This window comes from Ranitomeya imitator, chromosome 3 (genome assembly GCF_032444005.1).
Source record: "Ranitomeya imitator isolate aRanImi1 chromosome 3, aRanImi1.pri, whole genome shotgun sequence".
Taxonomy (NCBI): Eukaryota; Metazoa; Chordata; class Amphibia; order Anura; family Dendrobatidae; genus Ranitomeya; species Ranitomeya imitator.
In genome coordinates, this window is record NC_091284.1 from 824,863,804 (window position 1) to 824,890,274 (window position 26,471).

A 26,471-nucleotide genomic window follows, 5' to 3' on the forward strand; every position below is an offset into this window, starting at 1 on the left:
ATAACTACTATAATACTGCTCCCTATATACAAGAATATAACTACTATAATACTGCCCCTATGTACAAGAATATAACTACTATAATACTGCTCCTATGTACAAGAATATAACTACTATAATACTGCCCCTATGTACAAGAATATAACTACTATAATACTGCCCCTATGTACAAGAATATAACTACTATAATACTGCCCGTATATACAAGAATATAACTACTATAATACTGCCCCTATGTACAAGAATATAACTACTATAATACTGCCCCTATATACAAGAATATAACTACTATAATACTGCTCCTATGTACAAGAATATAACTATTATAATACTGCCCCTATGTACAAGAATATAACTACTATAATACTGCTCCTATGTACAAGAATATAACTACTATAATACTGCCCCTATATACAAGAATATAACTACTATAATACTGCCCCTATGTATAAGAATATAACTACTATAATACTGCCCCCTATGTACAAGAATATAACTATTATAATACTGCCCCTATGTACAAGAATATAACTACTATAATACTGCCCGTATATACAAGAATATAACTACTATAATACTGCCCCTATATACAAGAATATAACTACTATAATACTGCTCCTATGTATAAGAATATAACTCCAGCATTAATTCTCCGTTTCGCTATTGCTGGAGTCTGGTCTTCTGCAGTGCTTTGCTGTAGTGCAGGGTTTCCACCTTTTGGTGGCGCTGTGGTATGGGCACTTGTGCTCTGCTGCGGGTCCTGGCTGTGCGGCTGATGCAGGCCACTGCTGATGGTGGTGTCGGACCCCCTGTATATCTCCCTAGCTGTGCTGTACAGAGCTCTCCAGGATCTGGGTCGGGTAGACGGAGCTGGAGAGGATCCAGTTTGTGCTCGGTCGCAGCTTTTCCTTCCGCCGCTCAGTCGCAGCCAAGTGCTGCCCTCAATGACTGATTGTGAAGTGGCGGCATCTCCAGCTAATAACACTGGACACCAGGAACTCACTTGGCATCGATGTCGGCTTTTTCTCTCATTCCATGCGCCATCTGCTCGGCCTCATAGTACTTCTTCTTGGCCTTGGCTAAATCCTTCACTGTCTCCTGGAGTTCCGTCTGGATCTTGGTCAGCTGGTCCACACACTGCAAGACAAAGAATTCCCATCATCAGAGCCCACGATCCAAAATATTATTCCTGGAGGATGGGAACTGGAGAACATTTCAGATACGACTCAACCAGCAGAATAGTGAGTGCAGCTCTGGAGTATAATACAGGATGTAACTCAGGATCAGTAATGTAATGTATGTACACAGTGACTGCACCAGCAGAATAGTGAGTGCAGCTCTGGAGTATAATACAGGATGTAACTCAGGATCAGTAATGTACAGTATGTACACAGTGACTGCACCAGCAGAATAGTGAGTGCAGCTCTGGGGTATAATACAGGATGTAACTCAGGATGAGTAATGTACAGTATGTACACAGTGACTGCACCAGCAGAATAGTGAGTGCAGCTCTGGAGTATAATACAGGATGTAACTCAGGATCAGTAATGTATGTACACAGTGACTGCACCAGCAGAATAGTGAGTGCAGCTCTGGGGTATAATACAGGATGTAACACAGGATCAGTAATGTAATGTATGTACACAGTGACTGCACCAGCACAATAGTGAGTGCAGCTCTGGAGTATAATACAGGATGTAACACAGGATCAGTAATGTAATGTATGTACACAGTGACTGCACCAGCAGAATAGTGAGTGCACCTCTGGGGTATAATACAGGATATAACTCAGGATCAGTAATGTAATGTATGTACACAGTGACTGCACCAGCAGAATAGTGAGTGCAGCTCTGGGGTATAATACAGGATGTAACTCAGGATCAGTAATGTAATGTATGTACACAGTGACTGCACCAGCAGAATAGTGAGTGCAGCTCTGGAGTATAATACAGGATGTAACTCAGGATCAGTAATGTAATGTATGTACACAGTGACTGCACCAGCAGAATAGTGAGTGCAGCTCTGGAGTATAATACAGGATGTAACTCAGGATCAGTAATGTAATGTATGTACACAGTGACTGCACCAGCAGAATAGTGAGTGCAGCTCTGGAGTATAATACAGGATGTAACTCAGGATCAGTAATGTAATGTATGTACACAGTGACTGCACCAGCAGAATAGTGAGTGCAGCTCTGGAGTATAATACAGGATGTAACTCAGGATCAGTAATGTAATGTATGTACACAGTGACTGCACCAGCAGAATAGTGAGTGCAGCTCTGGAGTATAATACAGGATGTAACTCAGGATCAGTAATGTAATGTATGTACACAGTGACTGCACCAGCAGAATAGTGAGTGCAGCTCTGGGGTATAATACAGGATATAACTCAGGATCAGTAATGTAATGTATGTACACAGTGACTGCACCAGCAGAATAGTGAGTGCAGCTCTGGAGTATAATACAGGATGTAACTCAGGATCAGTAATGTAATGTATGTACACAGTGACTGCACCAGCAGAATAGTGAGTACAGCTCCGGAGTATAATACAGGATGTAACTCAGGATCAGTAATGTATGTACACAGTGACTGCACCAGCAGAATAGTGAGTGCAGCTCTGGAGTATAATACAGGATGTAACTCAGGATCAGTAATGTAATGTATGTACACAGTGACTGCACCAGCAGAATAGTGAGTGCAGCTCTGGGGTATAATACAGGATGTAACTCAGGATCAGTAATGTAATGTATGTACACAGTGACTTCACCAGCAGAATATTGAGTGCAGCTCTGGAGCATATAGGATAACGTACCTTTTTCAGCTGCTGTTCCTTGTACAGTTTCACCGTCCTGGCCGGCTCGGAGATCAGGTTCCTATAGTTTTCGCAGATGTTGATCCGGGATTGTGCCACTTGTATCGTCCCTTCTAGGTAGGATTTCCATACTGTATAGATGTTCCTGCAGAGGAGACAGAGTTGAGCTCCCATCAGACATTTTCTTTGTATTCTGCTGTAGATGGCTGTCGTGCCCCTCGATGGGTGGCGCTGGCACCAGGTCAGGACGACACTTCTATATACTGGATTTGATGCGACCATTCACTGACAGCAGAGGTGGGAACGTGATGAGAAGTAGTAAAAAGTAAATTGGAAATTTGCAAAACTTTCCATTACATAAAAAAGGATTGTATAAGATTAACGATTACTAGAAGTGATGCAAGAAAGGACAGCGGGCAGACCGGCGCCCGAGACTCAGGGATATGGGTGGGGGGTCTGGTACGGTCCCACAGGAGGGCAACTTTACCCGAAATTAGAGATAAATGTACCAGCCTCCATCAGAGAACGGTGTGAGGACACACAAAGCATGGCAGCGATGTAAGACCTGTGCCCCCCGGGAAAAGCTCCAACAGTGGGTACAGGAGCACGAGAAGGCGCCATGGAGCCAGGGGCGAAGCGGCCGGAGCCAGGTGTGAAGGGGCCGGAGCTAGGGGGAAGGGGCCGGAGCTAGGGGCGAAGGGGCCGGAGCCAGGTACGAAGGGGCCGGAGCCAGGGGCGAAGGGGCCGGAGCCAGGGGCGAAGGGGCCGGGGCCAGGGGCGAAGGGGCCGGGGCCAGGGGCGAAGGGGCCGGGGCCAGGGGCGAGGGGGCCGGAGCCAGGGGCGAAGGGGCCGGAACCAGGGGCGAAGGGGCCGGAGCCAGGGGCGAAGGGGCCGGGGCCAGGGGCGAAGGGGCCACAGCCAAAGGTGAAGGGGCCGGAGACAGGGGGAGGGGCCAGAGCCAGGGGCGAAGGGGCCGGAAGGATGAACCACGTTTCACTGTGTGGACGGTCGGTGCGTCACTTACCTGAAAAAAATGGCTGCAGGATGCGCTATGGAAAAAACAGAGTAAAGGCAGAGAGAGCAGGCAGTCGTCCGATGGCTTCAAACGCCCGGGTTGAACTACACAGATCACACGCATCATGTCACTAAGGACGCAGCGAAGAGACACTTTATGAGTGGGAAAAACATCCTACGATCTGTTCACAGAGGTCTCAGAGTCATCCATTGTGTCTGGGGAAAGTTCAAATAAGCAGCAAAACCCCGAGGTAATCACAGCTAATCCGGGCTCTAATGTGTCCTTATAAGATGGGAAACAATCAGCTATAAAAAACTGCAACAATGTATCAGAAAAAGTGCGGGGAGACTGATCGGGGAACAGCGAGTGCAGCTCTGCAGTATAACACAGGCTGTACACTGAGTACGGAAAGTATTCACACCCCTTTAAATTTTTCACTTTGTTTCATTGCAGCCATTTGGTAAATTCAAAAAAGTTAATTTCTTCTCTTTATTGTACACTCTGCACCCCATCTAGACTGAAAAAAAACAGAAATGTTTGCAAATAAAAAAGAAAAACTGAAATATCCCATGGTCATAAGTCTTCAGCCCCTTTGCTCAGACACTCATATATAAGTCCCATGCTGTCCATTTCCTTGTGATCCTCCTTGAGATGGTTCTTCTCCTTCATTGGAGTCCTGCTGTGTGTAATTAAACTGATAGGACTTGATTTGAGAAGGCGCACACCTGTCTATATAAGACCTCACAGCTCACAGTGCATGTCAGACCAAATGAGAATCATGAGGCCAAAGGAACTGGCCGAGGAGCTCAGAGACAGAATTGTGGCAAGGCACAGATCTGGCCAAGGTTACAGAATTTCTGCAGTACTCAAGGTTCCTAAGAGCACAGTGGCCTCCATAATCCTTAAATGGAAAAAGTTTGGGACCATCAGAAGTCTTCCTAGACCTGGCCGTCCTGCCAAACTGAGCAATCGTGGGAGAAGAGCCTTGGTGAGAGAGGTAAAGAAGAACCCCAAGATCACTGTGGCTGAGCTCCAGAGATGCAGTAGGGAGATGGGAGAAAGTTCCACAAAGTCACCTATCACTGCAGCCTCCACCAGTCAGGCCTTTATGGCAAAGTGGCCACACGGAAGCCTCTCCCCAGTGCAAGACATGAAAGCCCAAATAGAGTTTGCTAAAAAAAACACATGAAGGACTCCCAGACAATGAGAAATAAGATTCTCTGCTCTGATGAGATGAAGATAGATTCTAAGCGGTATGTGTGGAGAAAACCAGGCACTGCTCATCACCTGCCCAATACAATCCCTACAGTGAAACATGGTGGTGGCAGCATCATGCTATGGGGGTGTTTTTCAGCTTCAGGGACAGGATGACTGGTTGTCATTGAAGGAAACATGGATGCGGCCAAGTACGGAGATATCCTGGATGAAAACCTCTTCTAGAGTGCTCTGGACCTTAGACTTGGCCAAAGGTTCACCTTCCAACAAGACAATGACCCTAAGCACACAGCTAAAATAACAAAGGAGCGGCTTCAGAACAACTCTGTGACCATTCTTGACCGGCCCAGCAAGAACCCGACCTACACCCAATGGAGCATCTCTGGAGAGACCTGAAAATGGCGTCCACCAACGTTCACCATCCAACCTGACGGAACTGGAGAGGATCTGCAAGGAAGAATGGCCGAGGATCCCCAAATCCAGGGGTGAAAAACTTGTTGCATCATTCCAAAGAAGACTCATGGCTGCACTAGCTCAAAAGGGGCTTCTACTCAATACTGAGCAAAGGGTCTGAAGACTTATGGCCATGGGATATTCCAGTTTTTCTTTTTTAATAAATTTGAAAAAATTTCTACATTTCTGTTTTTTTTTCAGTCAAGATGGGGTACAGAGTGAACATTAATGAGAAAAAATGAACTTTTTGAATTTACAAAATGGCTGCAATGAAACAAAGAGTGAAAAATGTACAGGGGTCTGAATACTTTCCGTACCCACTGTAACTCCGGATCAGTAATATAATGTATGTACACAGTGACTGCACCAGCAGAATAGTGAGTGCAGCTCTGGAGTATAATACAGGATGTAACTCAGGATCAGTAATGTAATGTATGTACACAGTGACTGCACCAGCAGAATAGTGAGTGCAGCTCTGGAGTATAATACAGGATGTAACTCAGGATCAGTAATGTAATGTATGTACACAGTGACTGCACCAGCAGAATAGTGAGTGCAGCTCTGGAGTATAATACAGCATGTAACTCAGGATCAGTAGAGGATACGTTATAAAGTGGCCATACCCTTTCAATATTTCTTCATTAGTGGGCTTTTAGTAGCAGGACCGTCCCGGTTACCAGTTTTGGCAGGGATTACTGACAATAAGGAGGAGCTTACAGTCTCCTTTGCCGATTTCATGTAGCAGAAGAGAAGACCAGCAGTTACCTGTACTCGCTGCGCTCCTCCGGCTTCACTACCGGCCACTCCTTCTTCAGGTACTGGCTGGCTAACTTCTGAATTGTCTGTAGAAACAAAAACAGAAATGTTAAGACGACGAATTATCATAAAAGGAAAAAAAAAAAAAGTTGGGGCTGGGCAGAGTATAAAAATAGACCAAAGGTGCTGCAATATGTAATTACTATATAAAAAAAAAAGAATCACAAATAAACATGCGCAAACGTGGACAAACAGAAATATAGCACATTTATTTTATTAAAAACCCCACAACCCTTCCCTGCGTGTCCGGTCCCTCCTGGCAGAATTCGCTTATGATTCTTCATTATTGATCGCTACTGTGCCACATTTACTATTTTCTTATTAACATTTATTATAGTTGTTCCGGTTTCCCTCTTGGGCCATGTTGTCCCATTTATTAGCTCGGAATTTGATCTGCTATAGTTGGGGTCTTACCCCGGATTTTACAATTACGTTACACACTCTACCTCCTTTAACCGCATAGGAGGTTTTGTTGCCCTGTGTACGTTCTTAAGTATTTTAAATCGGTTTTATTTTGTATTTTTGATCATATAACTACTTCTATTTCAGATTACCATATATTTGCGGCCGTTCGCAGGTGTCTCAAAATGCCAAAGAGAATCACGACGACTATATGGAGCCAGAGATGAATGAAAGCTCAAACATTTAATGTGGATCAGATATAATAACTAGGACATTTGTCTCCAATTATTGTACACTATCTGTACTATCTTGTCTGCAAGCTTCGCTTCCCTCTCCTCATAAAGTTCATTGGCCCTTGAGGAAGCAGCTCTTGTTCTCTTGTCTGCAAGCCTTGCTTCCCTCTATTCAGAAAGTTCATTGGCCCTTGAGGAAGCAGCTCTTGTTCTCTTGTCTGCAAGCCTCAATTACCTCTCCCTCAAGGGCCAATGAACTTTGAGAAGCAGATCTTGTTCTCTTGTCTGCAAGCCTTGCTTCCCTCTCCTCAGAAAGTTCATTGGCCCTTGAGGAAGCAGCTCTTGTTCTCTTGTCTGCAAGCCTCGCTTCCCTCTCCTCAGAAAGTTCATTGGCCCTTGAGGAAGCAGCTCTTGTTCTCTTGTCTGCAAGCCTCAATTACCTCTCCCTCAAGGGCAAATGAACTTTGAGAAGCAGCTCTTGTTCTCTTGTCTGCAAGCCTCAATTCCCTCTCCTCAAAGTTCATTGGCCCTTGAGGAAGCAGCTCTTGTTCTCTTGTCTGCAAGCCTCGCTTCCCTCTCCTCAGAAAGTTCACTGGCCCTTCAGGAAGCAGCTCTTGTTCTCTTGTCTGCAAGCCTTGCTTCCCTCTCCTCAGAAAGTTCATTGGCCCTTGAGGAAGCAGCTCTTGTTCTCTTGTCTGCAAGCCTCAATTACCTCTCCCTCAAGGGCCAATGAACTTTGAGAAGCAGCTCTTGTTCTCTTGTCTGCAAGCCTCAATTCCCTCTCCTCAAAGTTCATTGGCCCTTGAGGAAGCAGCTCTTGTTCTCTTGTCTGCAAGCCTCAATTCCCTCTCCTCAGAAAGTTCATTGGCCCTTCAGGAAGCAGCTCTTGTTCTCTTGTCTGCAAGCCTGGCTTCCCTCTCCTCAGAAAGTTCATTGGCCCTTGAGGAAGCAGCTCTTGTTCTCTTGTCTGCAAGCCTCGCTTGCCTCTCCTCAGAAAGTTCATTGGCCCTTGAGGAAGCAGCTCTTGTTCTCTTGTCTGCAAGCCTCAATTCCCTCTCCCTCAAGGGCCAATGAACTTTGAGAAGCAGCTCTTGTTCTCTTGTCTGCAAGCCTCAATTCCCTCTCCTCAAAGTTCATTGGCCCTTGAGGAAGCAGCTCTTGTTCTCTTGTCTGCAAGCCTCGCTTCCCTCTCCTCAGAAAGTTCACTGGCCCTTCAGGAAGCAGCTCTTGTTCTCTTGTCTGCAAGCCTTGCTTCCCTCTCCTCAGAAAGTTCATTGGCCCTTGAGGAAGCAGCTCTTGTTCTCTTGTCTGCAAGCCTCAATTACCTCTCCCTCAAGGGCCAATGAACTTTGAGAAGCAGCTCTTGTTCTCTTGTCTGCAAGCCTCAATTCCCTCTCCTCAAAGTTCATTGGCCCTTGAGGAAGCAGCTCTTGTTCTTTTGTCTGCAAGCCTCGCTCCCGTCTCCTCAGAAAGTTCATTGGCTCTTGAGGAAGCAGCTGTTGTTCTCATGTGTGCCAGCCTTGTTTCTCGGTGTTCACATTTTTTATTGGCCGGTAATGCAGCTTTTCTTTTCACATCAGCTGACATTCGTGCCATGGAATTCCTTTTCTTATGAGGCATTATTGTGGTAAAAATAGTCTGTAACTGGCAGTATCTATATCCTCTCACAGAGGTAATGTGACGGACATCAGCCTTTCCACCAACACACCCTAACTGACATGCTATTACCTCACACAAGCTTTGTTATACTGAAAATGTCCTTTGTTGCTTATATTACCAATCAGAGCTCAGATTAATTAACTGAAGCAAAATAGAAGCTGAGCTGTGATTGGTTGCTATTGGCAGCCTGATAAATCCCCAGCCAACAGGAAGCCCTCCCCCCTGGCAGTATATATTAGCTCACACATACACATAATAGACAGGTCATGTGACTGACAGCTGCTGTATTTCCTATATGGTACATTTGTTGCTCTTGTAGTTTGTCTGCTTATTAATCAGATTTTTATGTTTGAAGGATAAAACCAGACTTGTGTGTGTTTTAGGGCGAGTTTCATGTGTCAAGTTGTGTGTGTTGAGTTGCATGTGGCGACTTTTGTGAGATGAGTTTTGTGTGGCGACATGCGTGTAGCAACTTTCTGTGTCATGTTGCATGTGACAGGTTAGTGTAGCAAGTTGTGTGCAGCAAGTTTTGCGCATGGCGAGTTTTATGTGTGGTGCGTTTTGAGTATGTACAAGTTTTTTCTCTGTACTCATGTACAAGCTGCTTTATGAGAAATAAATACAGGAAATCGCCATCTATCCTCAGCCGTGTATATAACACATCACCATCTATCCTCAGCAGTGTATATAACACATCACCATCTATCCTCAGCCGTGTATATAACACATCACCATCTATCCTCAGCAGTGTATATAACACATCACCATCTATCCTCAGCCGTGTATATAACACATCACCATCTATCCTCAGCAGTGTATATAACACATCACCATCTATCCTCAGCCGTGTATATAACACATCACCATCTATCCTCAGCAGTGTATATAACACATCGCCATCTATCCTCAGCCGTGTATATAACACATCACCATCTATCCTCAGCAGTGTATATAACACATCACCATCTATCCTCAGCGTGTATATAACACATCACCATCTATCCTCAGCCTTGTATATAACACATCGCCATCTATCCTCAGCTGTGTATATAACACATCGTCAACTATCCTCAGCAGTGTATATAATAACACATCACCATCTATCCTCAGCCGTGTATATAACACATCACCATCTATCCTCAGCAGTGTATATAACACATCGCCATCTATCCTCAGCCGTGTATATAACACATCACCATCTATCCTCAGCCGTGTATATAACACATCGTCATCTATCCTCAGCAGTGTATATAATAACACATCACCATCTATCCTCAGTGTATATAACACATCGCCATCTATCCTCAGCCTTGTATATAACACATCACCATCTATCCTCAGCAGTGTATATAACACATCACCATCTATCCTCAGTGTATATAACACATCATCTATCCTCAGCAGTGTATATAACACATCACCATCTATCCTCAGCAGTGTATATAACACATCACCATCTATCCTCAGCCGTGTATATAACACATCACCATCTATCCTCAGCCGTGTATATAACACATCACCATCTATCCTCAGCAGTGTATATAACACATCACCATCTATCCTCAGCAGTGTATATAACACATCACCATCTATCCTCAGCAGTGTATATAACACATCACCATCTATCCTCAGCAGTGTATATAACACATCACCATCTATCCTCAGCCTTGTATATAACACATCACCATCTATCCTCAGCCCTGTATATAACACATCACCATCTATCCTCAGCAGTGTATATAACACATCACCATCTATCCTCAGCAGTGTATATAACACATCACCATCTATCCTCAGCAGTGTATATAACACATCGCCATCTATCCTCAGCCTTGTATATAACACATCGCCATCTATCCTCAGCAGTGTATATAACACATCACCATCTATCCTCAGCCTTGTATATAACACATCGCCATCTATCCTCAGCCGTGTATATAACACATCGCCATCTATCCTCAGCCGTGTATATAACACATCGCCATCTATCCTCAGCAGTGTATATAACACATCACCATCTATCCTCAGCAGTGTATATAACACATCACCATCTATCCTCAGCCTTGTATATAACACATCACCATCTATCCTCAGCCCTGTATATAACACATCACCATCTATCCTCAGCAGTGTATATAACACATCACCATCTATCCTCAGCAGTGTATATAACACATCACCATCTATCCTCAGCAGTGTATATAACACATCGCCATCTATCCTCAGCCTTGTATATAACACATCGCCATCTATCCTCAGCAGTGTATATAACACATCACCATCTATCCTCAGCCTTGTATATAACACATCGCCATCTATCCTCAGCCGTGTATATAACACATCGCCATCTATCCTCAGCCGTGTATATAACACATCACCATCTATCCTCAGTGTATATACCACATCACCATCTATCCTCAGCAGTGTATATAACACATCGCCATCTATCCTCAGCCGTGTATATAACACATCACCATCTATCCTCAGTGTATATACCACATCACCATCTATCCTCAGCCGTGTATATAACACATCACCATCTATCCTCAGCAGTGTATATAACACATCGCCATCTATCCTCTGCCGTGTATATAACACATCACCATCTATCCTCAGCAGTGTATATAACACATCACCATCTATCCTCAGCGTGTATATAACACATCACCATCTATCCTCAGCCTTGTATATAACACATCGCCATCTATCCTCAGCTGTGTATATAACACATCGTCAACTATCCTCAGCAGTGTATATAATAACACATCACCATCTATCCTCAGCCGTGTATATAACACATCACCATCTATCCTCAGCAGTGTATATAACACATCGCCATCTATCCTCAGCCGTGTATATAACACATCACCATCTATCCTCAGCCGTGTATATAACACATCGTCATCTATCCTCAGCAGTGTATATAATAACACATCACCATCTATCCTCAGTGTATATAACACATCGCCATCTATCCTCAGCCTTGTATATAACACATCACCATCTATCCTCAGCAGTGTATATAACACATCACCATCTATCCTCAGTGTATATAACACATCATCTATCCTCAGCAGTGTATATAACACATCACCATCTATCCTCAGCAGTGTATATAACACATCACCATCTATCCTCAGCCGTGTATATAACACATCACCATCTATCCTCAGCCGTGTATATAACACATCACCATCTATCCTCAGCAGTGTATATAACACATCACCATCTATCCTCAGCAGTGTATATAACACATCACCATCTATCCTCAGCAGTGTATATAACACATCACCATCTATCCTCAGCAGTGTATATAACACATCACCATCTATCCTCAGCCTTGTATATAACACATCACCATCTATCCTCAGCCCTGTATATAACACATCACCATCTATCCTCAGCAGTGTATATAACACATCACCATCTATCCTCAGCAGTGTATATAACACATCACCATCTATCCTCAGCAGTGTATATAACACATCGCCATCTATCCTCAGCCTTGTATATAACACATCGCCATCTATCCTCAGCAGTGTATATAACACATCACCATCTATCCTCAGCCTTGTATATAACACATCGCCATCTATCCTCAGCCGTGTATATAACACATCGCCATCTATCCTCAGCCGTGTATATAACACATCACCATCTATCCTCAGTGTATATACCACATCACCATCTATCCTCAGCAGTGTATATAACACATCGCCATCTATCCTCAGCCGTGTATATAACACATCACCATCTATCCTCAGTGTATATACCACATCACCATCTATCCTCAGCAGTGTATATAACACATCGCCATCTATCCTCAGCCGTGTATATAACACATCGCCATCTATCCTCAGCCGTGTATATAACACATCACCATCTATCCTCAGCCGTGTATATAACACATCGCCATCTATCCTCAGCAGTGTATATAACACATCACCATCTATCCTCAGCAGTGTATATAACACATCACCATCTATCCTCAGCAGTGTATATAACACATCACCATCTATCCTCAGCAGTGTATATAACACATCACCATCTATCCTCAGCAGTGTATATAACACATCACCATCTATCCTCAGCAGTGTATATAACACATCACCATCTATCCTCAGCAGTATATATAACACATCACCATCTATCCTCAGCCGTGTATATAACACATCACCATCTATCCTCAGCAGTGTATATAACACATCACCATCTATCCTCAGCAGTGTATATAACACATCACCATCTATCCTCAGCAGTGTATATAACACATCACCATCTATCCTCAGCAGTGTATATAACACATCACCATCTATCCTCAGCCGTGTATATAACACATCACCATCTATCCTCAGCAGTGTATATAACACATCACCATCTATCCTCAGCAGTATATATAACACATCACCATCTATCCTCAGCCGTGTATATAACACATCACCATCTATCCTCAACAGTGTATATAACACATCACCATCTATCCTCAGCAGTGTATATAACACATCACCATCTATCCTCAGCAGTGTATATAACACATCACCATCTATCCTCAGCCGTGTATATAACACATCACCATCTATCCTCAGCAGTGTATATAACACATCACCATCTATCCTCAGCAGTGTATATAACACATCACCATCTATCCTCAGCAGTGTATATAACACATCACCATCTATCCTCAGCCGTGTATATAACACATCACCATCTATCCTCAGCAGTATATATAACACATCACCATCTATCCTCAGCCGTGTATATAACACATCGCCATCTATCCTCAGCAGTGTATATAACACATCACCATCTATCCTCAGCAGTGTATATAACACATCACCATCTATCCTCAGCCGTGTATATAACACATCACCATCTATCCTCAGCAGTGTATATAACACATCGCCATCTATCCTCAGCAGTGTATATAACACATCGCCATCTATCCTCAGCCGTGTATATAACACATCGCCATCTATCCTCAGCCTTGTATATAACACATCGCCATCTATCCTCAGCCTTGTATATGACACATCACCATCTATCCTCAGCCGTGTATATAACACATCACCATCTATCCTCAGCCGTGTATATAACACATCACCATCTATCCTCAGCAGTGTATATAACACATCACCATCTATCCTCAGCAGTGTATATAACACATCACCATCTATCCTCAGCAGTGTATAACACATCGCCATCTATCCTCAGCAGTGTATATAATAACACATCACCATCTATCCTCAGCAGTGTATATAACACATCACCATCTATCCTCAGTGTATATAACACATCGCCATCTATCCTCAGCCGTGTATATAACACATCACATCTATCCTCAGCCGTGTATATAACACATCACCATCTATCCTCAGCCGTGTATATAACACATCGCCATCTATCCTCAGCAGTGTATATAACACATCGCCATCTATCCTCAGCCTTGTATATAACACATCACCATCTATCCTCAGCCCTGTATATAACACATCACCATCTATCCTCAGCCGTGTATATAACACATCACCATCTATCCTCAGCCGTGTATAACACATCACCATCTATCCTCAGCCGTGTATATAACACATCACCATCTATCCTCAGCAGTGTATATAACACATCGCCATCTATCCTCAGCCTTGTATATGACACATCACCATCTATCCTCAGCCGTGTATATAACACATCACCATCTATCCTCAGCCGTGTATATAACACATCACCATCTATCCTCAGCAGTGTATATAACACATCGCCATCTATCCTCAGCCTTGTATATAACACATCGCCATCTATCCTCAGCCTTGTATATGACACATCACCATCTATCCTCAGCAGTGTATATAACACATCACCATCTATCCTCAGCCGTGTATATAACACATCACCATCTATCCTCAGCGTGTATATAACACATCACCATCTATCCTCAGCCTTGTATATAACACATCGCCATCTATCCTCAGCCGTGTATATAACACATCGTCAACTATCCTCAGCAGTGTATATAATAACACATCACCATCTATCCTCAGCCGTGTATATAACACATCACCATCTATCCTCAGCAGTGTATATAACACATCGCCATCTATCCTCAGCCGTGTATATAACACATCGTCAACTATCCTCAGCAGTGTATATAATAACACATCACCATCTATCCTCAGCCGTGTATATAACACATCACCATCTATCCTCAGCAGTGTATATAACACATCACCATCTATCCTCAGCCTTGTATATAACACATCGCCATCTATCCTCAGCCGTGTATATAACACATCGTCAACTATCCTCAGCAGTGTATATAATAACACATCACCATCTATCCTCAGCAGTGTATATAACACATCACCATCTATCCTCAGCCGTGTATATAACACATCACCATCTATGCTCAGCGTGTATATAACACATCACCATCTATCCTCAGCCTTGTATATAACACATCGCCATCTATCCTCAGCCGTGTATATAACACATCGTCAACTATCCTCAGCAGTGTATATAATAACACATCACCATCTATCCTCAGCCGTGTATATAACACATCACCATCTATCCTCAGCAGTGTATATAACACATCACCATCTATCCTCAGCAGTGTATATAACACATCACCATCTATCCTCAGCCGTGTATATAACACATCGCCATCTATCCTCAGCCGTGTATATAACACATCACCATCTATCCTCAGCCGTGTATATAACACATCGTCATCTATCCTCAGCAGTGTATATAATAACACATCACCATCTATCCTCAGTGTATATAACACATCGCCATCTATCCTCAGCCTTGTATATAACACATCACCATCTATCCTCAGCAGTGTATATAATAAGACATCACCATCTATCCTCAGCCGTGTATATAACACATCACCATCTATCCTCAGCCGTGTATATAACACATCACCATCTATCCTCAGTGTATATAACACATCATCTATCCTCAGCAGTGTATATAACACATCACCATCTATCCTCAGCCGTGTATATAACACATCACCATCTATCCTCAGCCGTGTATATAACACATCACCATCTATCCTCAGCCGTGTATATAACACATCACCATCTATCCTCAGCAGTGTATATAACACATCACCATCTATCCTCAGCAGTGTATATAACACATCACCATCTATCCTCAGCAGTGTATATAACACATCACCATCTATCCTCAGCAGTGTATATAACACATCACCATCTATCCTCAGCCTTGTATATAACACATCACCATCTATCCTCAGCCCTGTATATAACACATCACCATCTATCCTCAGCAGTGTATATAACACATCACCATCTATCCTCAGCAGTGTATATAACACATCACCATCTATCCTCAGCAGTGTATATAACACATCGCCATCTATCCTCAGCCTTGTATATAACACATCGCCATCTATCCTCAGCCTTGTATATAACACATCGCCATCTATCCTCAGCCGTGTATATAACACATCGCCATCTATCCTCAGCCGTGTATATAACACATCACCATCTATCCTCAGTGTATATACCACATCACCATCTATCCTCAGCAGTGTATATAACACATCGCCATTTATCCTCAGCAGTGTGTATAACACATCACCATCTATCCTCAGCAGTGTGTATAACACATCACCATCTATCCTCAGCAGTGTGTATAACACATCACCATCTATCCTCAGCCGTGTATATAACACATCGCCATCTATCCTCAGCAGTGTATATAACACATCACCATCTATCCTCAGCAGTGTATATAACACATCACCATCTATCCTCAGCAGTATATATAACACATCACCATCTATCCTCAGCCGTGTATATAACACATCACCATCTATCCTCAGCAGTGTATATAACACATCACCATCTATCCTCAGCAGTGTATATAACACATCACCATCTATCCTCAGCAGTGTATATAACACATCACCATCTATCCTCAGCCGTGTATATAACACATCACCATCTATCCTCAGCAGTGTATATAACACATCACCATCTATCCTCAGCAGTGTATATACCACATCACCATCTATCCTCAGCAGTGCATATAACACATCACCATCTATCCTCAGCCGTGTATATAACACATCACCATCTATCCTCAGCAGTGTATATAACACATCGCCATCTATCCTCAGCCGTGTATATAACACATCACCATCTATCCTCAGCAGTGTATATAACACATCGCCATCTATCCTCAGCAGTGTATATAACACATCGCCATCTATCCTCAGCCGTGTATATAACACATCACCATCTATCCTCAGTGTATATAACACATCACCATCTATCCTCAGCAGTGTATATGACAACACCATCTATCCTCAGCCGTGTATATAACACATCACCATCTATCCTCAGCCGTGTATATTACACATCACCATCTATCCTCAGCCGTGTATATAACACATCACCATCTATCCTCAGCCGTGTATATAACACATCACCATCTATCCTCAGCCTTGTATATAACACATCGCCATCTATCCTCAGCCTTGTATATGACACATCACCATCTATCCTCAGCCGTGTATATAACACATCACCATCTATCCTCAGCCGTGTATATAACACATCACCATCTATCCTCAGCAGTGTATATAACACATCACCATCTATCCTCAGCAGTGTATATAACACATCACCATCTATCCTCAGCAGTGTATGTGACACATCGCCATCTATCCTCAGCAGTGTATATAATAACACATCACCATCTATCCTCAGTGTATATAACACATCGCCATCTATCCTCAGCCGTGTATATAACACATCACCATCTATCCTCAGCAGTGTATATAACACATCACCATCTATCCTCAGTGTATATAACACATCACCATCTATCCTCAGCAGTGTATATAACACATCACCATCTATCCTCAGCAGTGTATGTGACACATCGCCATCTATCCTCAGCCGTGTATATAACACATCACCATCTATCCTCAGCCGTGTATATAACACATCACCATCTATCCTCAGCAGTGTATATAACACATCATCATCTATCCTCAGCCGTGTATATAACACATCACCATCTATCCTCAGCCGTGTATATAACACATCACCATCTATCCTCAGCAGTGTATATAACACATCACCATCTATCCTCAGCCGTGTATATAACACATCACCATCTATCCTCAGCCGTGTATATAACACATCGCCATCTATCCTCAGCCCTGTATATAACACATCCCCATCTATCCTCAGCCCTGTATATAACACATCACCATCTATCCTCAGCCGTGTATATAACACATCACCATCTATCCTCAGCCGTGTATATAACACATCACCATCTATCCTCAGCCGTGTATATTACACATCACCATCTATCCTCAGCCGTGTATATAACACATCACCATCTATCCTCAGCCCTGTATATAACACATCACCATCTATCCTCAGCAGTGTATATAACACATCACCATCTATCCTCAGCCGTGTATATAACACATCACCATCTATCCTCAGCAGTGTATATAACACATCACCATCTATCCTCAGCCCTGTATATAACACATCACCATCTATCCTCAGCCGTGTATATAACACATGACCATCTATCCTCAGCCGTGTATATAACACATCACCATCTATCCTCAGCAGTGTATATAACACATCACCATCTATCCTCAGCGGTGTATATAACACATCACCATCTATCCTCAGCAGTGTATATAACACATCGCCATCTATCCTCAGCCGTGTATATAATACATCACCATCTATCCTCAGCCGTGTATATAACACATCACCATCTATCCTCAGCCGTGTATATAACACATCACCATCTATCCTCAGCCCTGTATATAACACATCACATCTATCCTCAGCCGTGTATATAACACATCACCATCTATCCTCAGTGTATATAACACATCACCATCTATCCTCAGCCTTGTATATAACACATCGCCATCTATCCTCAGCCGTGTATATAACACATCGCCATCTATCCTCAGCCGTGTATATAACACATCACCATCTATCCTCAGCAGTGTATATAACACATCACCATCTATCCTCAGCAGTGTATATAACACATCACCATCTATCCTCAGCAGTGTATATAACACATCACATCTATCCTCAGCAGTGTATATGACACATCACCATCTATCCTCAGCAGTGTATATAACACATCACCATCTATCCTCAGCAGTGTATATAACACATCACCATCTATCCTCAGCAGTGTATATAACACATCACCATCTATCCTCAGCAGTGTATGTGACACATCGCCATCTATCCTCAGCCGTGTATATAACACATCACCATCTATCCTCAGCCGTGTATATAACACATCACCATCTATCCTCAGCAGTGTATATAACACATCACCATCTATCCTCAGTGTATATAACACATCACCATCTATCCTCAGCAGTGTATATAACACATCACCATCTATCCTCAGCAGTGTATATAACACATCACCATCTATCCTCAGCCGTGTATATAACACATCACCATCTATCCTCAGCCCTGTATATAACACATCACATCTATCCTCAGCCGTGTATATAACACATCATCATCTATCCTCAGCCGTGTATATAACACATCGCCATCTATCCTCAGCAGTGTATATAACACATCGCCATCTATCCTCAGCCTTGTATATAACACATCACCATCTATCCTCAGCCCTGTATATAACACATCACATCTATCCTCAGCCGTGTATATAACACATCACCATCTATCCTCAGCCGTGTATATAACACATCACCATCTATCCTCAGCAGTGTATATAACACATCACCATCTATCCTCAGCCGTGTATATAACACATCACCATCTATCCTCAGCCGTGTATATAACACATCGCCATCTATCCTCAGCCCTGTATATAACACATCCCCATCTATCCTCAGCCCTGTATATAACACATCACCATCTATCCTCAGCCGTGTATATAACACATCACCATCTATCCTCAGCCGTGTATATTACACATCACCATCTATCCTCAGCCGTGTATATAACACATCACCATCTATCCTCAGCCCTGTATATAACACATCACCATCTATCCTCAGCAGTGTATATAACACATCACCATCTATCCTCAGCCGTGTATATAACACATCACCATCTATCCTCAGCAGTGTATATAACACATCACCATCTATCCTCAGCCCTGTATATAACACATCACCATCTATCCTCAGCCGTGTATATAACACATCACCATCTATCCTCAGCCGTGTATATAACACATCACCATCTATCCTCAGCAGTGTATATAACACATCACCATCTATCCTCAGCGGTGTATATAACACATCACCATCTATCCTCAGCAGTGTATATAACACATCGCCATCTATCCTCAGCCGTGTATATAATACATCACCATCTATCCTCAGCCGTGTATATAACACATCACCATCTATCCTCAGCCGTGTATATAACACATCACCATCTATCCTCAGCCCTGTATATAACACATCACATCTATCCTCAGCCGTGTATATAACACATCACCATCTATCCTCAGTGTATATAACACATCACCATCTATCCTCAGCCTTGTATATAACACATCGCCATCTATCCTCAGCCGTGTATATAACACATCGCCATCTATCCTCAGCCGTGTATATAACACATCACCATCTATCCTCAGCAGTGTATATAACACATCACCATCTATCCTCAGCAGTGTATATAACACATCACCATCTATCCTCAGCAGTGTATATAACACATCACATCTATCCTCAGCAGTGTATATGACACATCACCATCTATTCTCAGCAGTGTATATAACACATCACCATCTATCCTCAGTGTATATAACACATCACCATCTATCCTCAGCAGTGTATATAACACATCACCATCTATCCTCAGCCTTGTATATAACACATCACCATCTATCCTCAGCCCTGTATATAACACATCACCATCTATCCTCAGCAGTGTATATAACACATCACCATCTATCCTCATCAGTGTATATAACACATCACCATCTATCCTCAGCAGTGTATATAACACATCGCCATCTATCCTCAGCCTTGTATATAACACATCGCCATCTATCCTCAGCAGTGTATATAACACATCACCATCTATCCTCAGCCTTGTATATAACACATCGCCATCTATCCTCAGCCGTGTATATAACACATCGCCATCTATCCTCAGCCGTGTATATAACACATCACCATCTATCCTCAGTGTATATACCACATCACCATCTATCCTCAGCAGTGTATATAACACATCGCCATCTATCCTCAGCCGTGTATATAACACATCACCATCTATCCTCAGTGTATATACCACATCACCATCTATCCTCAGCCGTGTATATAACACATCACCATCTATCCTCAGCAGTGTATATAACACATCGCCATCTATCCTCAGCCGTGTATATAACACATCACCATCTATCCTCAGCAGTGTATATAACACATCACCATCTATCCTCAGCGTGTATATAACACATCACCATCTATCCTCAGCCTTGTATATAACACATCGCCATCTATCCTCAGCTGTGTATATAACACATCGTCAACTATCCTCAGCAGTGTATATAATAACACATCACCATCTATCCTCAGCCGTGTATATAACACATCACCATCTATCCTCAGCAGTGTATATAACACATCGCCATCTATCCTCAGCCGTGTATATAACACATCACCATCTATCCTCAGCCGTGTATATAACACATCGTCATCTATCCTCAGCAGTGTATATAATAACACATCACCATCTATCCTCAGTGTATATAACACATCGCCATCTATCCTCAGCCTTGTATATAACACATCACCATCTATCCTCAGCAGTGTATATAACACATCACCATCTATCCTCAGTGTATATAACACATCATCTATCCTCAGCAGTGTATATAACACATCACCATCTATCCTCAGCAGTGTATATAACACATCACCATCTATCCTCAGCCGTGTATATAACACATCACCATCTATCCTCAGCCGTGTATATAACACATCACCATCTATCCTCAGCAGTGTATATAACACATCACCATCTATCCTCAGCAGTGTATATAACACATCACCATCTATCCTCAGCAGTGTATATAACACATCACCATCTATCCTCAGCAGTGTATATAACACATCACCATCTATCCTCAGCCTTGTATATAACACATCACCATCTATCCTCAGCAGTGTATATAACACATCACCATCTATCCTCAGCAGTGTATATAACACATCACCATCTATCCTCAGCAGTGTATATAACACATCGCCATCTATCCTCAGCCTTGTATATAACACATCGCCATCTATCCTCAGCAGTGTATATAACACATCACCATCTATCCTCAGCCTTGTATATAACACATCGCCATCTATCCTCAGCCGTGTATATAACACATCGCCATCTATCCTCAGCCGTGTATATAACACATCACCATCTATCCTCAGTGTATATACCACATCACCATCTATCCTCAGCAGTGTATATAACACATCGCCATCTATCCTCAGCCGTGTATATAACACATCACCATCTATCCTCAGTGTATATACCACATCACCATCTATCCTCAGCAGTGTATATAACACATCGCCATCTATCCTCAGCCGTGTATATAACACATCGCCATCTATCCTCAGCCGTGTATATAACACATCACCATCTATCCTCAGCCGTGTATATAACACATCGCCATCTATCCTCAGCAGTGTATATAACACATCACCATCTATCCTCAGCAGTGTATATAACACATCACCATCTATCCTCAGCAGTGTATATAACACATCACCATCTATCCTCAGCAGTGTATATAACACATCACCATCTATCCTCAGCAGTGTATATAACACATCACCATCTATCCTCAGCAGTGTATATAACACATCACCATCTATCCTCAGCAGTATATATAACACATCACCATCTATCCTCAGCCGTGTATATAACACATCACCATCTATCCTCAGCAGTGTATATAACACATCACCATCTATCCTCAGCAGTGTATATAACACATCACCATCTATCCTCAGCAGTGTATATAACACATCACCATCTATCCTCAGCAGTGTATATAACACATCACCATCTATCCTCAGCCGTGTATATAACACATCACCATCTATCCTCAGCAGTGTATATAACACATCACCATCTATCCTCAGCAGTATATATAACACATCACTATCTATCCTCAGCCGTGTATATAACACATCACCATCTATCCTCAACAGTGTATATAACACATCACCATCTATCCTCAGCAGTGTATATAACACATCACCATCTATCCTCAGCAGTGTATATAACACATCACCATCTATCCTCAGCCGTGTATATAACACATCACCATCTATCCTCAGCAGTGTATATAACACATCACCATCTATCCTCAGCAGTGTATATAACACATCACCATCTATCCTCAGCAGTGTATATAACACATCACCATCTATCCTCAGCCGTGTATATAACACATCACCATCTATCCTCAGCAGTATATATAACACATCACCATCTATCCTCAGCCGTGTATATAACACATCGCCATCTATCCTCAGCAGTGTATATAACACATCACCATCTATCCTCAGCAGTGTATATAACACATCACCATCTATCCTCAGCCGTGTATATAACACATCACCATCTATCCTCAGCAGTGTATATAACACATCGCCATCTATCCTCAGCAGTGTATATAACACATCGCCATCTATCCTCAGCCGTGTATATAACACATCGCCATCTATCCTCAGCCTTGTATATAACACATCGCCATCTATCCTCAGCCTTGTATATGACACATCACCATCTATCCTCAGCCGTGTATATAACACATCACCATCTATCCTCAGCCGTGTATATAACACATCACCATCTATCCTCAGCAGTGTATATAACACATCACCATCTATCCTCAGCAGTGTATATAACACATCACCATCTATCCTCAGCAGTGTATAACACATCGCCATCTATCCTCAGCAGTGTATATAATAACACATCACCATCTATCCTCAGCAGTGTATATAACACATCACCATCTATCCTCAGTGTATATAACACATCGCCATCTATCCTCAGCCGTGTATATAACACATCACATCTATCCTCAGCCGTGTATATAACACATCACCATCTATCCTCAGCCGTGTATATAACACATCGCCATCTATCCTCAGCAGTGTATATAACACATCGCCATCTATCCTCAGCCTTGTATATAACACATCACCATCTATCCTCAGCCCTGTATATAACACATCACCATCTATCCTCAGCCGTGTATATAACACATCACCATCTATCCTCAGCCGTGTATAACACATCACCATCTATCCTCAGCCGTGTATATAACACATCACCATCTATCCTCAGCAGTGTATATAACACATCGCCATCTATCCTCAGCCTTGTATATGACACATCACCATCTATCCTCAGCCGTGTATATAACACATCACCATCTATCCTCAGCCGTGTATATAACACATCACCATCTATCCTCAGCAGTGTATATAACACATCGCCATCTATCCTCAGCCTTGTATATAACACATCGCCATCTATCCTCAGCCTTGTATATGACACATCACCATCTATCCTCAGCAGTGTATATAACACATCACCATCTATCCTCAGCCGTGTATATAACACATCACCATCTATCCTCAGCGTGTATATAACACATCACCATCTATCCTCAGCCTTGTATATAACACATCGCCATCTATCCTCAGCCGTGTATATAACACATCGTCAACTATCCTCAGCAGTGTATATAATAACACATCACCATCTATCCTCAGCCGTGTATATAACACATCACCATCTATCCTCAGCCGTGTATATAACACATCACCATCTATCCTCAGCCTTGTATATAACACATCGCCATCTATCCTCAGCCGTGTATATAACACATCGTCAACTATCCTCAGCAGTGTATATAATAACACATCACCATCTATCCTCAGCCGTGTATATAACACATCACCATCTATCCTCAGCAGTGTATATAACACATCACCATCTATCCTCAGCCTTGTATATAACACATCGCCATCTATCCTCAGCCGTGTATATAACACATCGTCAACTATCCTCAGCAGTGTATATAATAACACATCACCATCTATCCTCAGCAGTGTATATAACACATCACCATCTATCCTCAGCCGTGTATATAACACATCACCATCTATGCTCAGCGTGTATATAACACATCACCATCTATCCTCAGCCTTGTATATAACACATCGCCATCTATCCTCAGCCGTGTATATAACACATCGTCAACTATCCTCAGCAGTGTATATAATAACACATCACCATCTATCCTCAGCCGTGTATATAACACATCACCATCTATCCTCAGCAGTGTATATAACACATCACCATCTATCCTCAGCAGTGTATATAACACATCACCATCTATCCTCAGCCGTGTATATAACACATCGCCATCTATCCTCAGCCGTGTATATAACACATCACCATCTATCCTCAGCCGTGTATATAACACATCGTCATCTATCCTCAGCAGTGTATATAATAACACATCACCATCTATCCTCAGTGTATATAACACATCGCCATCTATCCTCAGCCTTGTATATAACACATCACCATCTATCCTCAGCAGTGTATATAATAAGACATCACCATCTATCCTCAGCCGTGTATATAACACATCACCATCTATCCTCAGCCGTGTATATAACACATCACCATCTATCCTCAGTGTATATAACACATCATCTATCCTCAGCAGTGTATATAACACATCACCATCTATCCTCAGCCGTGTATATAACACATCACCATCTATCCTCAGCCGTGTATATAACACATCACCATCTATCCTCAGCCGTGTATATAACACATCACCATCTATCCTCAGCAGTGTATATAACACATCACCATCTATCCTCAGCAGTGTATATAACACATCACCATCTATCCTCAGCAGTGTATATAACACATCACCATCTATCCTCAGCAGTGTATATAACACATCACCATCTATCCTCAGCCTTGTATATAACACATCACCATCTATCCTCAGCCCTGTATATAACACATCACCATCTATCCTCAGCAGTGTATATAACACATCACCATCTATCCTCAGCAGTGTATATAACACATCACCATCTATCCTCAGCAGTGTATATAACACATCGCCATCTATCCTCAGCCTTGTATATAACACATCGCCATCTATCCTCAGCCTTGTATATAACACATCGCCATCTATCCTCAGCCGTGTATATAACACATCGCCATCTATCCTCAGCCGTGTATATAACACATCACCATCTATCCTCAGTGTATATACCACATCACCATCTATCCTCAGCAGTGTATATAACACATCGCCATTTATCCTCAGCAGTGTGTATAACACATCACCATCTATCCTCAGCAGTGTGTATAACACATCACCATCTATCCTCAGCAGTGTGTATAACACATCACCATCTATCCTCAGCCGTGTATATAACACATCGCCATCTATCCTCAGCAGTGTATATAACACATCACCATCTATCCTCAGCAGTGTATATAACACATCACCATCTATCCTCAGCAGTATATATAACACATCACCATCTATCCTCAGCCGTGTATATAACACATCACCATCTATCCTCAGCAGTGTATATAACACATCACCATCTATCCTCAGCAGTGTATATAACACATCACCATCTATCCTCAGCAGTGTATATAACACATCACCATCTATCCTCAGCCGTGTATATAACACATCACCATCTATCCTCAGCAGTGTATATAACACATCACCATCTATCCTCAGCAGTGTATATACCACATCACCAT

General features: G+C 42.5%; 1 protein-coding gene across 2 annotated transcripts in view; it reads right to left on the reverse strand.

Annotated features, from left to right (window-relative positions):
• FCHSD2 (FCH and double SH3 domains 2) overlaps positions 1-26,471 on the reverse strand; it is a 179,653-nt gene that overhangs the window by 74,060 nt on the left and 79,122 nt on the right. For both annotated transcript variants that reach the window (XM_069759415.1, XM_069759414.1), the window contains exons 4-6: positions 6,263-6,339; positions 2,815-2,959; positions 1,004-1,137 (exon numbers count right to left, since the gene is read on the reverse strand). In XM_069759415.1, coding sequence (XP_069615516.1) covers positions 1,004-1,137; positions 2,815-2,959; positions 6,263-6,339 — 356 coding nt within the window. The remainder of the gene's footprint in view (positions 1-1,003; positions 1,138-2,814; positions 2,960-6,262; positions 6,340-26,471) is intronic.